The sequence below is a fragment of the Pollicipes pollicipes genome, unplaced genomic scaffold (genome assembly GCF_011947565.3).
Source record: "Pollicipes pollicipes isolate AB1234 unplaced genomic scaffold, Ppol_2.1 Scaffold_5724;HRSCAF=6776_pilon_pilon_pilon, whole genome shotgun sequence".
Taxonomy (NCBI): domain Eukaryota; kingdom Metazoa; phylum Arthropoda; class Thecostraca; order Pollicipedomorpha; family Pollicipedidae; genus Pollicipes; species Pollicipes pollicipes.
The window spans coordinates 44,901,589-44,917,371 of record NW_023596746.1 but is presented as its reverse complement, the minus strand read 5'-3'; the positions used below and the strand labels follow the sequence as shown (position 1 = coordinate 44,917,371).

General features: G+C 59.6%; 1 protein-coding gene across 1 annotated transcript; it reads right to left on the bottom strand.

Annotated features, from left to right (window-relative positions):
• Positions 1-5,333: 5,333 nt before the first annotated feature.
• Positions 5,334-13,276, bottom strand: LOC119103101 (uncharacterized). The gene is made up of 6 exons (XM_037226552.1): positions 12,153-13,276; positions 10,279-11,069; positions 7,053-7,310; positions 6,351-6,526; positions 5,816-5,924; positions 5,334-5,457 (listed from the first exon to the last, which is right to left on the bottom strand). The coding sequence occupies exons 2-6, from the start codon at positions 10,902-10,904 to the stop codon at positions 5,334-5,336; spliced, it is 1,293 nt and encodes a 430-aa protein (XP_037082447.1). The 5' UTR covers positions 10,905-11,069; positions 12,153-13,276.
• Positions 13,277-15,783: the final 2,507 nt, after the last annotated feature.

Genomic DNA, 15,783 nt, shown 5'->3' with positions numbered 1-15,783 from the left:
CACTACCAAGTGCATATTCTTACGACAGCCGGAATGGCTGTCGTAAGCATGAACACGGCGGTGACAGCTCACCCCTGGCTGCGATGACCTCGGTCTTGATCTGCGCCAGCTGGTCGGTGAGCAGTCGGCGCAGTTCCACACTCTCCCCGCAGAGGGCGTGCTGGTGTAGGGCGCCCGCGGAGAACAGCGGGGTGCGCCGCACATCCGAATGCACGTCTGTCAGGCAGGCCCCAGCGTGAAGAAGACACGGCACCGAGGGCGAAGCTAATGCGCTTCCCCGAACGCACGCTCGCAGGGCTCATGTGAATTACCGAAAAATAAATTCACAAAGGTATGCATGTCACATATGACCCACCAACGCCATGGCAGACTATGTGATGCAGTCAACGCTTGTTCGCCCCAGTTTCCGTCCCGGATGATCATAGCTGAACACCGCCAGCACCACCTTAGAAAATCCCCGTCAGGACGGGTTACGACTGCGCTCACATGACATCCATCCTCCCCTCCCACCGCAGCAACAACACAGACCGGCCGGGGGACCCCACCCAAGCGAGCAGCGGCGGCCGCCTCTCCCGCCACCGCAGCAACACACAGACCGGCCGGGGACCCACACCCAGCGAGCAGCGGCGGCCGCCTCTCCCTCCCACCGCAGCAACAACACAGACCGGCCGGGGGACCCCACCCAGCGAGCAGCGGCAGCCGCCTCTCCCTCCCACCGCAGCGACAACACAGACCGGCCGGGGGACCCACCCAGCGAGCAGCGGCGGCCGCCTCTCCCTCCCACCGCAGCAACAACACAGACCGGCCGGGGGACCCCACCCAGCGAGCAGCGGCGGCCGCCTCTCCCTCCCACCGCAGCAACAACACAGACCGGCCGGGGGACCCCGCCCAGCGAGCAGCGGCGGCGGCTCTCCCTCCCCCGCAGCAACAACACAGACCGGCCGGGGGACCCCCACCCAGGGAGCAGCGGCGGCGCCTCTCCCTCCCACGCAGCAACAACACAGACCGGCCGGGGGACCCCACCCAGCGAGCAGCGGCGGCCGCCTCTCCCTCCCACCGCAGCAACAACACAGACCGGCCGGGGGACGCCGCCCAGGGAGCAGCGGCGGCGGCCTCTCCCTCCCACCGCAGCAACAACACAGACCGGCCGGGGGACGCCGCCCAGGGAGCAGCGGCGGCGGCCTCTCCCTCCCACCGCAGCAACAACACAGACCGGCCGGGGGACCCCACCCAGCGAGCAGCGGCGGCGCCTCTCCCTCCCACCGCAGCAACAACACAGACCGGCCGGGGGACCCCACCCAGCGAGCAGCGGCGGCCGCCTCTCCCTCCCACCGCAGCAACAACACAGACCGGCCGGGGGACCCCACCCAGCGAGCAGCGGCGGCCGCTCCCCCTCCACCGCAGCAACAACACAGACCGGCCGGGGACCCCACCCAGCGAGCAGCGGCGGCCCTCTCCCTCCCACCGCAGCAACAACACAGACCGGCCGGGGGACCCCACCCAGCGAGCAGCGGCGCGCCGCCTCTCCCTCCCACCGCAGCAACAACACAGACCGGCCGGGGGACCCCACCCAGCGAGCAGCGGCGGCGCCTCTCCCTCCCACCGCAGCAACAACACAACCGGCCGGGGGACCCCACCAGCGAGCAGCGGCAGCCGCCTCTCCTCCCACCGCAGCAACAACACAGACCGGCCGGGGGACCCCACCCAGCGAGCAGCGGCGGCCGCCTCTCCCTCCCACCGCAGCAACAACACAGAGGCCGGGGGACCCCACCCAGCGAGCAGCGGCGGCCGCCTCCCCCCCACCGCAGCAACACAGACCGGCCGGGGGACCCCACCCAGCGAGCAGCGGCGGCCGCCTCTCCTCCCACCGCAGCAACAACACAGACCGGGGGGGACCCACCCAGCGAGCAGCGGCGGCCGCCTCTCCCTCCACCGCAGCAACAACACGACCGGCCGGGGGACCCACCCAGCGAGCAGCGGCGGCCGCCTCTCCCTCCCACCGCAGCAACAACACAGACCGGCCGGGGGACCCCACCCAGCGAGCAGCGGCAGCCGCCTCTCCCTCCCACCAGCGACAACACAGACCGGCCAGGAGACCCCACCCAGCAGCGGCAGCCGCCTCTCCCTCCCACCGCAGCGACAACACAGACCGGCCGGGGGACCCCACCCAGCGAGCAGCGGCAGCGCCTCTCCCTCCCACCGCAGCGGACAACACAGACCGGCCGGGGGACCCCACCCAGCGAGCAGCGGCGCCCCTCTCCCTCCCACCGCAGCGAAACACAGACGGCCAGGGGACCCCACCCAGCGGAGCAGCGGCAGCCGCCTCTCCCTCCCACCGCAGCGACAACACAGACCGGCCGGGGGACCCCACCCAGCGAGCAGCGGCGGCCGCCTCTCCCTCCCACCGCAGCACAACACAGACCGGCCGGGGGACGCCGCCCAGCGAGCAGCGCGGCGGCCGCTCTCCCTCCACCGCAGCGACAACACAGACCGGCCGGGGACCCCACCCAGCGAGCAGCGGCGGCCCCTCTCTCCCCCTCGGTACCGCAGCTACAACACGACCGGCCGGGGGACCGCCCCCAGGGACAGCGGCAGCCGCTCTCCCTCCACCCAGTCACAACACAGACAGACCGGCCGGGACCCCACCGCAGGAGAGCGGCGGCCCCTCTCCCTCCCACCGCAGCGAACAACACAGGAACCGGCCGGGGGACCCCACCCAGCGAGCAGCGAGGCGCCGCCTCTCCCTCTACCGCAGCTACAAACAACAAGACCGGCCGGGGGACCGCCACCCAGAGCAGCGGCAGCCGCTCTCCCTCCCTCCCACCGCAGCGACAACACAGAAACCGGCCGGGGACCCCCACCAGCGAGCAGCGGCGGCGGCCTCTCCTCCCCACCGCGCGTACAACACAGACGGCCGGGGGAACCCCACCCAGCGAGCAGCGGCGAGCCGCCTCTCCTCCCACCGCAGCGACAACACAGACCGGCCGGGGGACCCCACCCAGCGAGCAGCGGCGGCCGCCTCTCTCCTCCCCTCGTACCGCCTACAACACAGACCGGCCGGGGACGCCGCCCAGGGGCAGCGGCAGCCGCCTCTCCCTCCCACCGCCAGCGACAACACAGACCGGCCGGGGACCCCACCCAGCGAGCAGCGCGGCGCCTCTCCCTCCCACCGCAGCGACAACACAGACCGGCCGGGGGCCCCGCCCAGGAGCAGCGGCGGCGGCCTCTCCCTCCCACCGCACAACAACACAGACCGGCCGGGGGACCCACCAGCGAGACAGGCGGCGGCCTCTCTCCTCCCACCCACCGCAGCAACAACACAGACCGGCCGGGGGACCCCACCCAGCGAGCAGCGGCGGCGTCTCTCCCACCGCAGCGACAACACAGACCGGCGGGGGACCCCACCCAGCGAGCAGCGGCAGCCGCCTCTCCTCCCACCAGCAACAACACAGACCGGCCGGGGGGACCCCCCACCCAGCGAGCAGCGGCGGCGCTCTCCCCTCCCACCGCAGCGACAACACAGACCGGCCGGGGACCCCACCAGCGAGCAGCGGCGCCCCTCTCCCTCCCACCGCGCAACACAGACCGGCCGGGGGACCCCACCAGCGAGCAGCGGCAGCGCCTCTCCCTCCCACCGCAGCGACAACACAGACCGGCCGGGGGACCCCACCCAGCGAGCAGCGGCGGCGCCTCTCCCTCCCACCCACACAACACAGACCGCCGGGGGACCCCACCCAGCGAGCAGCGGCAGCCGCCTCTCCCTCCCACCGCAGCGACAACACAGACCGGCCGGGGGAACCCGCCCCAGCGAGCAGCGGCGGCGCCTCTCCCTCCTCACCCAGCGACAACACAGACCGGCCGGGGGACGCCGCCCAGGAGCAGCGGCGGCGGCCTCTCCCTCCCACCGCAGGCGACAACACAGACCGGCCGGGGGAACGCCGCCCAGCGAGCAGCGGCGGCGGCCTCTCCCTCGTACCGCGCGACGCAACACAGACCGGCCGGGGGACGCCGCCAGCGAGCAGCAGCGGCGGCCTCTCCCTCGTACCGCAGCGACAACACAGACCGGCCGGGAGGACGCCACCCAGCGAGCGCCGGTGGCGGTGCGCGGCCGACCCCCCGCGCGGCTCAACCGGTGACCGGAGACGGCATCAGCGGGCTGAGGAGCGTCCCAAGTGCGGCGCCGAGCAGCAGGCAGACGGCCAGCTCAGCAGCATCGTCCACCTCATGGCGACCGGCCGGCCGCGGCCGCTCTGTGACACGTACCGGCCGGTCTCCTAGCTATCGAGCGGCGTGGACGCAAACCGTGGGAAAACGGGGTGAATCAATGAGGCCACGGGCATGGCCGGAGCGAAGCCGCAGCCGGAACAGTCTCACCTGCTATGGGTAGCGTTGGCAGCGCGGCTGGTAGCATGGCTACCTGCGGCTACTGCGGCGCAGAACACTCGCAATATGGTGACCGAGCGCTGTGGGAACCTAATGTAAGGTCCGATTCGATAGTTGTTTGGCGGTCATACTACGTTGGACGTGAGGTCAGAGACAAACTTATCGATTGTGATGTTGTCATTGCCTCGTTGTCGATCGCTATGATGTCTATGTCTGTGTGGGAAATCGGCAAAATATGGTATTACGTGTATTGAACTAAATCTGCACGAACACAAATAGCGAAATTCGAAACGAAGTGTGTCCCCCCGATGCAAAGAATGAGATCGTATTCGGCGAATCAACGAATGAGACTGTGCTCTTGAGCAAGCTACGGTGACTCCACAAATGCCACTACAGGCACAGCGAAAACAACAGTAATCACATGCAGTCCAAGAACCATTCCGCTGTTTTATGGTCACGATGACAGCATACAATCACGGCAAGTGACATCGTGCTGCCGTTAGTAACGCCATTTGAACTGAGGAAGACAAAAACTTCCTTTGCTTCATGGAAACAATAAAATATAGAAAAACGAGCAAGTCCCGCGGTCTTGCAGGAAAAACTAACACAAGAACCTAATTTCACACGCCGCATTAATGTTAGCATGTAACAAGCAACGCAAATCCTGCGGCCAACCATACCTTGGACACGCCAGTTATGATAACACGGCCGACAAGGCACGGTGTGCTGTGCAAATCCTGGTCCATGGAGGCGAGCGAAAACCGTGATGAGCAAATTGGCCGCATTGCAAGAGCGCATCGTTCGCCCACCACGGCACATCCCCGTCACGAACAGCCTATCCACTGTGTCGCAAGCGTCAGTTCATCAACGACCAACGACCGAATCACAATCATCGGTCATCCCCGGTCGAAGCCGGGCCTCCGACCGAGCCCCGCTCGCCGGGGGAGGCATCAGTACCTGGCGCCGAACACGACATCCACCACGATGTCCCGCTCCAGGTCCAGGTACCACACCTGCTCGTCCACACGGTGGAGCGTGGCGCGCCTCCACTTTCGCCAGCGGCCGGCGCAGCAGCTCGGGCCGCGCCTCGAGCACGTCCAGCGCCGCCATCAGGTCGTCCCCGTGACGACGGCCGACTGGCCGGGCCGGCAGCCGAGTGTGATGTGCGCGCGCCGGCCGGGCGCCGTCCGCGGCCGCCGCTTGGTCCCGGCCACGGCCAGCGACGGCTGCGTGGCCCCCGGGCGCCAGTCGGCCGGCCGGCGCGCCGCCCCGCCCGGCCGCCGGCGCCGGCGCCGGGGGTCGGCCTCCAGTCGTCCTGCTGCCAGAGCGCCAGCTGCGCCTCGTCCAGCGTGAGCCGCGCGCCGAGCGTGCGCGGCGTCAACAGCAGACCGGTGACGCGCGCCACCGAGCGGTGTCCGACGGCGCGGCGCACGTCCACCCGTTCGGCGTAGCCGCGCGCGCCGGCCGCCCGCCCGCGGCCCGCAAGAAGCGCGCTGTGCAGTGCAGCAGCTCGGGCGGCGCCGGGTACAGTGCCGACAGGTCTGAGGGGGCGGCGCCGCGGTTAACAACCGGTGCGCACGCGCCGGACGCGGAGGACAGCCATGACCAGGGCGATGGGCTCAGCATGCAGATAAAATACGACTTGTGCACAGAAAAGCGTGCTCCATACTCCAGACTGTGATCCATAAACTCAGGTAGATAAAAGGCGTATGCAGGTCCCAGCTAACGAGGTCGTGGAATACAGCAGTGACTACTCAACGCTAGATACCGCGCATGCGCGAGTGTTTAGACACGAGAGCTACAGGTACAACATACCACGTGACATCACGCTGAGCCCTTTGGACTGCGTCTGCCATGACGCACCACACGCTCGAACAGACAGAAGACGCGGGCCGGTGCCGTTCGTTCCGTCGTGTTATGAGCCACACGCCGCGCCGGGCCGGCTATCAATATGAAGTGTCTCGCACCTGAGATACGTGAGCTGCCAGTGATGGCACGGAAGTCATCGGCGAACGCCTTGCTGGCTCGGAACACCTTTTCCAGGATCAGCCGGGCCCGGTCCAGCAGTGCTTGGCAGTCTGCCGCGTTCAAAATCCAGCCGTAGTAGAGAGGTATGGAGATCTGCAGCGACTTCAACTTCCGCCTGAGTGAAAAAAGTAGAAAAGATAACTGTATTAGAGTACAGAAGTAGACAGGTTCGCCGACACAACGGAGCATTTTGTGAAAAAGCAACAGATTGGATCACGATGCCGCCTGCACCCAACACAACGTGCCGTGCACGTGCCAAGTCACCGCGATTTCGCACGGCACACCACGCGTTCACAAACGGTATTTCAGCACTGACACGTGCCAGTACAATCCCTGGGCAAAGCGTTTTCCAAAAACATTGGTGATGATCAACTTTCCTTAACAGCACCCTTCCCCCTCCGTCATTCCGTGTGTACTTTTCCCTGATCACTGGGACGCTCCGGGTTCCCACAGTCATTAATCTGTCAAAAAAATTAAGCCCGATTGTTTTTCTTCCTTGGTAAACTGCGGCCTCTCACAGGCCTCAACAGAAGCGCCGCCCTACTTCTTCACATTGGCCAGTGCACCCTCGCCTCCCATTGTACGGCTGACGTCCCCATGCCCGCTCGGCGAGGCGCCTCCCGCCGCGGCCGGCCCCCTACCGGATGTCCTCTTCAGGCACGGCGTGGCTGTTCATCTGGACGAGCCGGCCGGGTCGCGGCGCCACGGCGTGTCGGGCTCCACCAGCAGCAGCACGTACTGGTGACGCAGCGCGATGGCGCGCGTACGGCCGCCACTCCCAGTCGCGCACGTTCGTGTTGTCGACCACCAAGTGGGCGCGTTGCTCGCAGCAGGCCCGCTCGGCGCGCCGCTGGCACGCTTCGTGCGCCGCCGGCAGCTGGTCCCGCTCGAACTCGTACCTGTGACGGGGAGAGGAGGGGGGGGGGGGGGTCAGACGCAGGCCAGGCACGGCAGAAGTGGGCAGAGAAACGAGGACCTAGGTAGGAGGCGCAGGTGATCACGTGCACGGAAGATGTGGTCAAAAGCGTGGGCGAGTCGGTCAGATGTGACGGAAAGGCTGTCACGCTCGACAGCAGCGCCGGATCTGGCCCGAGGCGAGGGGGACAGGACCGGCGGCCAAACGTCCTATGGGCGGGGGGGGGGGGGGGCTTCAGGCCTGGTCCACACGGCTTGTAGCACGAGCCTGGTCACTACGTTACATGACACTAGTGCGCGGCACCCGTCCTTCCTGTCCCGGTGAGGGGCATGCCACGCCTTACATCGCCAGCCGGGTGCACCGCAAGGATCCCAATGACAACGCCGACATGATAATGGTGCCAATGCTGCGCTCCGAGAGTGACACTGGATGGGCGGCCCAGAAGCCAACGTAACATAACATCCGACTGGTGGCCACAGCTCAGGCCGGGGTCACCACGCAACGGGGGGTCAGCCGCCGAGGCGTGAGTGCACCGCCGTCTTCCACCAAGATCGCGGGCTCCTTCCTCAACACAGAGTGCCTGGATCTGCAGGCCCCTGAGACGCCGCTGCTGAGCGGGCTCGCGATTCTCCGACCCGACCGCGACGTCACGGTTTTGTGCGGGCCAAACCCGCGCTCTCCACTAGCCTATGGTGCCATGAGGCCCCAGAGTAAACACCGTGCCGCCGTGTCCGCGCAGCTGGCGACCGTCGGCCGCGAACAAAGCCACCCCCTATAGGACTCAGCGGCCAGACTGCGCCGCCGAGCCGGCCCAGTTCGGCTGTGTCAAGCACACAAGGCACGGCCGCACATGGCATAGCGCAGCTGCATCACTGCAGGATGCAGTCTACACAGTTGCACCACTGCAGAATGCAGTCCACACATGACTGTGCCGCCGGTTCTGTGGCAGCGCCGGCTGGAGGGCAGCCGCGTCCGGTTTTGCTCGGCTTCGGGAGCGGGGGCGACAGGGTACGGCGGGCCGTGGGCTCAGCGCCGAGACACAGACGACAGGGTGCGGCGGGCCGTGGGCTCAGCGCCGAGACACCGACGACAGGGTACGGCGGGCCGTGGGCTCAGCGCCGAGACACCGACGACAGGGTACGGCGGGCCGTGGGCTCAGCGCCGAGGCACCGACGACAGGGTACGGCGGGCCGTGGGCTTAGCGCCGAGACACCGACGGCACGGCACATCAGATTGACCGCGGACGAGAGACGACGGTCGCGAGTCAGTCGGCGAGTCAGAGGCAAAATGACCTGAGACAAGCGAGTAGGAGGCACAATGACATGAAACCGGCTAGTCGGAAGCACAATGATCTGAGATGGGCAAGTTAGAGGCACAATAGCTGTGAGAGGGGCGAGTCAGAGATACAATGGCCGTGATAGGGCGAGTCAGAGATACAATGGCCGTGATAGGGCGAGTCAGAGATACAATGGTCGTGACAGGGCGAGTCAGAGATACAATGGCCGTGATAGGGCGAGTCAGAGATACAATGGTCGTGACAGGGCGAGTCAGAGGCACAGAGGCACTCGTACCGGACGGGGGCGAATCGGGTGTACAGCGCCCGTAACACAGGCGAGACGGCGCAACGGCTACTGTGACACGAGGGAGCTAGGAGCGCAGCCAACTTACCGTGCCAAGGTAAGTCGGAGGCGCAGCCACCCTGACCCTGGTGTGAATCGGACACCCGGCTGTCGTGCGCCCCTCCGCACAGAGGCCGTTACCGCCCCCGTAACGACCCACGTCCATGTGGTGCAGTCACCGCGTACGCCCCCCGTGAGCGCTGCACGACCACTGGCGGCAGTCCGCCCGGTGCCGACGGGGAGGGGGGGGGGGAGGGGGGGGGGCATGACGGCGGCTTATCACGATATACAACCGCCGGGGGCGCTGCGTCAACAGCAGCCGCGTCAAGGTCAGACAACACCGCGTCCAGACTGCAGCGGCCGCTGCCGGGCCATGCACGTGAATACTGAATGCGCACCGAACTTCCCTCGGCCTGGCAACTGGCGAGGCTCTGGAGAGAAGAGGCGAGGCGCTGGGGCGGCTGAGGGTCGCTGGTCGCATGCCTGAGGTATATCCGCAGGCAGGACTGCAGTACTGAGCGCACGCGACCGCTTTCTCGCTGGCGTCCAGTCAGCCTTCTAGTCACAGGGATGACCACAAGGGGCCGACAGCAGCGGCCCATCAGCCGCGAGCGAGGCCGGGAACCGAAACACTGCACAACGTTGCGCCCCCGGCCGGGTGAGTCACCCAGCTTTCCGGTCTACGGCGGTGGGCTGTCGGGGTTTCCAACCGCAACTTCTGCTCTGTAAACAAGCGCTGCTCCGGCGCAATTCCAAGGACATTGTCGCGTGTTGCCAGACGAGGAACTCGCCGCGGCAGGCTTCTGTGGGTCCTTCCCGACTGGGCGTGAGTACAGGATCCCGTAACGGAAGGCCCGGGGCGGGGGGGGGGGAGGTTCGCCATGCAGTCGCCGTCGCCAAGTCATGGCAGGGCAAGGGAAGAACGTGATATGTGCATGGCATATAGTTCTCTTGCGAGCACGTACAATGTACATGTGTATAAGCGGATGCCGACAGTGTTCTGGTTGCGTGGTGTGGGCGGAGACTTTCAATGAAGTGCATGATAACAGACAACCATGCACTCTAGACGGCGGCGAAGAACGGCAATTGGATCCTTACCATTGTCGCAATGTGATAATAGTCACCTTCGTAACTTCCCGATGAATATGATTGGTTGTCTGCGATACCGTTTAATACTGAAGACGACCTCGAAAACCAAAAGTAAGATAACACTGTGCACAGAAATGTCTTTCATAAAATCACAAGCAGCATTGCTATGGCACACCAACGCATCTCATGTGTAAATGCGGCAAGAAATGGACCGAGAGAATTACTGAAGCTCGCAAAACCCACCTCCCATCTTTCATGAAGAAGTCGTCGGCGGAGCAGAGGACGGCATCGGGGTACCGCTGGAGAATCCGCTTGGCCAGATGCGACTTCCCGCTGCCCGGCAGTCCCTTCATCACAAATAGGACCTTCGAAGTCCTCAGGTAGTCCACTGTCTCATCGTCGTCCAGGAAAGGGTAGACATCCTTGCTTTTGATCAGGGTCTCAAACCCGTGCACCGGTCTCCGCTTCGGCTGGGGCCCGGCAGCCTGCGCCGCCAGCGGTTCTGAAGTATCCTCATGCTGGTCTGATGATGACGGCTCATCCCGGGGTCTCTTACCGCGCGCACGAGGAGCGGCGCCGTTGGACGGGTAGGCTGCCGCCCTGTGTCCCACCGCGGCGGCGACAGGAACGGCCCTGGTCACCACACTCTCCTTGATCACAATTTCCTCGTTTTCCAACGGCGCTATGTGGTGCACGGATTTGGCCAGGGTGAAGATCTTGCCGCCGCACTCGTCTAGCCCGTCGGAAGCCGGCTTGGGCTGGCCGTCCGAAGGCCACCACTGCGGCTTGATCTTGGTCAGAGCCTGCCCCATGATGCGCTGAATGCAGCCAGAGACCACGTACAGGACAACAGTCAGGGACCCGATCATAGGCGCAATGCCGGTCCAAGTGCCCTCTGGGTTCTTTTACCATGCCCAGTTCTGGGCAGAAGCACTCCAATCCCGCTGTAATGTTCCGCGTTGGTGTTCAACGATTGACGCCCTTACAAATTTACTGGCGCAAGTGCACTATCACTTCTGTGGCTTGTAGAAAATCTGTGGATCAGGGCAGTATGTAACATAATTACTGATCTCACCAACAAAGTAAAGGACATGCCACTGCAGACCACTACTGCTGTCATTCCATTGCACCTCTTTTCAAAATGATTATAACATGAATGACAATATCAGAGTGAACAAGAAAAACTTAAGTTACAACAGCTCTGTTCCAATCTAGAAAATACACTCAGATTGGGCTGGAATGAAACCTGTGGTTATACCTAGCAAATGGCACAGAAGACAGATCCTGACCACTGCACTGCTCTCAATGCCTCAGCAGTACAGAGCCACTGACTACATTCACACTAGCAGCCTACCACCCAGGGCCTAGGATCTGTGATGCCATAGGACTGCCCTCAGATTGTGGCCTTTTTATAGCTAATGGTCATTGCCAGGTATAAAAGCTGCTTTGTTTTTATTGTGGTAGGCATCTGATAACATTGGACTCCTAATAATCATCTCTGATTTGTTTGCATTTCCATTAAACACATCACTGTGAACATTTAAGCATTCTCTGATGCAAGTTGTTGGTTGCTTTCTGAAATGGCAATATAGAGCTGTTATCACCTCCCCAGTTAATATATGCCTGTACATAGGCTACGCACAGCCTATGCTATGTACTACATAGCTCATAGATACACAAATAAGGGCAAAATTTGAGGGCTTGTAGATCACACTTAACTGTAAAAAACAGGTGGATGAAATAGAACATATAATAACTTTACCTTATTTTCTTTCTCCTTACCCAATACCCTTGGTGGAATATTTTAATATTTGATGGGGCAACAACAAAAAACAAATACTGCTTTGTTGAATTCTTCCTGGCATATGAGAAACAATAGAACAAAGAGTTTGTGACAGTTATAAAAAGTAGCAGTTTAGAAATGCTACTTTTAATGACAAACTAAATTTACTAAGGCCATTACCCAACTCTGACAGCCAAATGACCAAAGCTATAATTCATTACATCATTAGCTCCACTCATCAAAATAAGATGTTATTTCAGGCTGCTTCAACAAATGAGAAAAAAAAATCAGATAAACCATACCATTAACTTAAAAGCCTTTTTTACTTTGGTACCTGTACGGCCGGCGGAGGGAAGAGCTACGCTTACTGCAGGGTTCGTGTACTGTCGTACTGGGGAAATGCTGAGGCGTCAGCTGACATTGTGACGTCACTGAAAGTGGTTTTGCATCGATCGGGGTTCTTTTGGGCCGACTGAGGGCCATAAGGCATTTGCTGGCGATATGATGTCACTGGTATTCGACTGGGTATGTGACGTCACTGTCGTGAGGTTTTAGGGCTCTTTTGGGTCAAATGAATGCCGTAGGGCATCACCTGACGATATGCCGTCACGGTATTCGATTAAACATCAGGCGCAACAGGCCTCATTCCATCTTTACCTTTCGTAGCTGTCTGTTGCAAGCATATTAGTGCCCAATGAACGTTTGACCGAATCACCTGAAAGTGTAATGTCACTAATTATCACTTGATACGAGTGCACTTAGGCCCCACGGCCACGGTGTATCATGTTTCGTGAAGTATCATCGGATAGCGTGACGTCACTGATATTCGACTAAATATTGGTCGCAGCAGGCTATGCTTCATTTTTACCTTCGCACCTGTCTACTGCAAGCATTGGCGTGCTGAATGAAAGCTACCAAATCGCCTGAGTGTGTGACGTCACCGGTCATGAGTTTCACCGGTGTTTTTGGGCCCATTGAAGACCACACGGTATCAGCTAATGACGTCTTTGCTATACGACTGACTGTGTGACGTTAATGGTCGTGGGTTTTCACGGGCTCCTTTGGACCGGCCGAATCCCGTAGGGCATCAGCTGACGATATGACGTCACGGATATTTGGCTGAACATCAGGCAGCAGGCCACGCTTCATCTATACCTTTCGTGCCTGTCTGCTGCAAGTATTGGCGTGTTGAAGGGAGGCTCTGCCGAATGACCTATGTATGTGTGGCGTCACTGGTCATGAGTTTTTATGGATTTTGGGGGCCAACTGAAGGCCATAAAGCATAAGCTAACGATGTGAGGTCACTGGCATTCGACTGTATGTGACGTCACTGGTCATGAGATTGGACGGCCTCTTTTTGGCCCATGAAAGGTCATATGGCATTAACTGACGATGTGACGTCACTGGTGTTCGAATAAACTTCAGGCGCGACAAGCCATTCTCCACCTTTACCTTTGGTACCTGTCCATTGCAAGGATTGGCATGCTGAAGGAAGGCTCTGCCGAATTACCTCAGTGTGTAACGTCACTGGCCATGAATTTTTATAGACTGTTTTGAACCCACTATAGGCCATACCACATCAGCTGACCATATGACGTCACTGTTTTTCCACTAGACATCATGCGTAACAGGCCATGTTCTATCTTTACCCTTCGTACCTGTCTACTGCAAGCATTTGCGTGCTATATCAAGGCGATGCTCAACCATCTGAGTGTGTGACGTCACCGGTCATGAGTTTATACAGTTGCACGTGGGCCGCCAAATGTGACAAAACATCATATCCCGTGAAGCATGGTGGGATTATATGACGTCACTGGTATTCCACTCAACATCAAGCGCAACGTTCCATGTAACATCTTTACCTTTCGTACCTGTCTTTTACAAGCATTGGCGTGCTGAATGAAGACTCTGTCGGATCTCCTGAGTGTGTAACGTCACTGGCTAAGAGTTGTTATGGGCTTTTTCAACCCGCTATATGGTATAATGCATCAGCTGACGATTTGACGTCACTGGTGTTCGACTTAACATTAGGCGCAACAGGTCATGTTCCATCGTTGCCTTTCGCGCCTGTTAAACAATTGGTGAGCTGAATGATGCCTATGCCGAATCACCTGAGTGTGTGGTCATGAGTTTTTACAAGCCATTTTTGGCTAAGAGAAAGCCAAAAAGCACCAGCTAACGGTATGTCGTCACTGGTAATCCACTGAATGTGTGACGTCACTGGTCATGAATTTTTACGGGCCTTTTTGGGCCGACCTAAGGCCAATAGGCATCAGATAGCGATATGACGTCACTGGTATTCAATTAAGCATCAGGTGCAATAAGTCATGTTTCATCTTTACCTTTCGCACCTATCTATTGCAAGTATTCGCGCGCCGCATAAAGGCTCTGGCCAATCACCTGAGCGCGTGATGCAACTGGTCATGAGTTTACACGGGTTACTCGGGCTGATTGAAGGACATCAAGCATCATCTGACGATGTGACGTCATTGGTATTCAACTAAACATCAGGCGCGGCAGGCCATGTTCGTCTTTGCCTTTCGTACCTGTATGTGGTAAGCATTGGCGTGCTGAAGGAAGACAATGTGAAGTCTCTTGGGTGTGTAACGTCACTGGTCATGAGTTTTTACGGGCTGTTTCGAACCTCCCATAGGGTTAAAGACATCAGCTGACGATATGACGTCACTGGTGTTTGACATAACCTCATGCGCAACAGGCCATGCTCCATCTTTACTTTTCGTACCTGGCTACTGCAAGCATTCACGTGCTATATGAAGGCTTTGCCGATTCACCTGAGTATTCACCAACACTCAGGAGACTCGGCAGAGCCTTCATTCAGCACGTCAATACTTGTAATAGACAGGTACGAAAGGTAAAGATAGAACATGGCCTGTTGCGCCTGATGTTAAGTCGAACACCAGTGACGTCATATCGTCAGCTGATGCATTATGCCGTATAGGGGCTTGAAATGAGCCCGTAAAAACTCTTGACCAGTGACGTTACACACTCAGGAGACTCGACCGAGCCTTCATTCAGCACGCCAATGCTTGTAATAGACATGTACGAAAGGTAAAGATGGAACATGGCCTGTTGCGCTTGATGTGAAGTTATATACCAGTGACGTCATATCATCCCGTGATGCTTCACGGGATATGATGTTTTGTGGCATTGGGCGGCCTAAGAGAATCCGTACAAACTCATGACCGGTGACATCACACACTGAGATGATTCGGCATCGCCTTGATATAGCACGCGAATGCTGCAGTAGACAGGTACGAAAGATAAAGATTGTGGCCTGTTGCGACGCATATTTGGTATCATGCCGGTGACGTCATATTATCCGGTGATGCTTCCGGGATATTATGCCTTGTAGCCCAGGGTGGCCAAGTGACCTACTAACTCATAATCAGTGACGTCACATACTCAGGTGAATCGGCAAAGCCTTCATATAGCACGCGAATGCTTGCAGTAACCAAGTACGAAAGGTGAAGATGGAACATGGCCTGTCGCGCCTGAGGTTAAGTCAAATGCCAGTGACGCCATATCGTCAGCTGATGTCTTATACCCTATTGGGTGTTCCAAAGAGCCAGAAAAAAAACTCATGACCGGTGACGTTACACACCCAGGAGATTCCAGAGCCTACTTCAGCACGCCAATGCTGGCAATACACAGGTACGAAAGGTAAAGATAGAACATGGCCTGTCGCGCCTGGGGTTTAGTGGAATACCAGTGATGTCATATCGTCAGCTGATGTTTTGTGTCCTTAATTCAGCCCGAGTAAGCCCGCGTTAACTCATAATTAGTTACACCACACGCTCAGGTAATTCGGCAGAGCCTCTATGTGTCGCGCGAATTCTTGCAGTAGATAGGTGCGAAATGTACAAACGAAACGTGGCTTATAACATCTGATGTTAAGTCGAACACCATTGACGTCATATTGTTATCTGATGCCTAATGGCATAAAG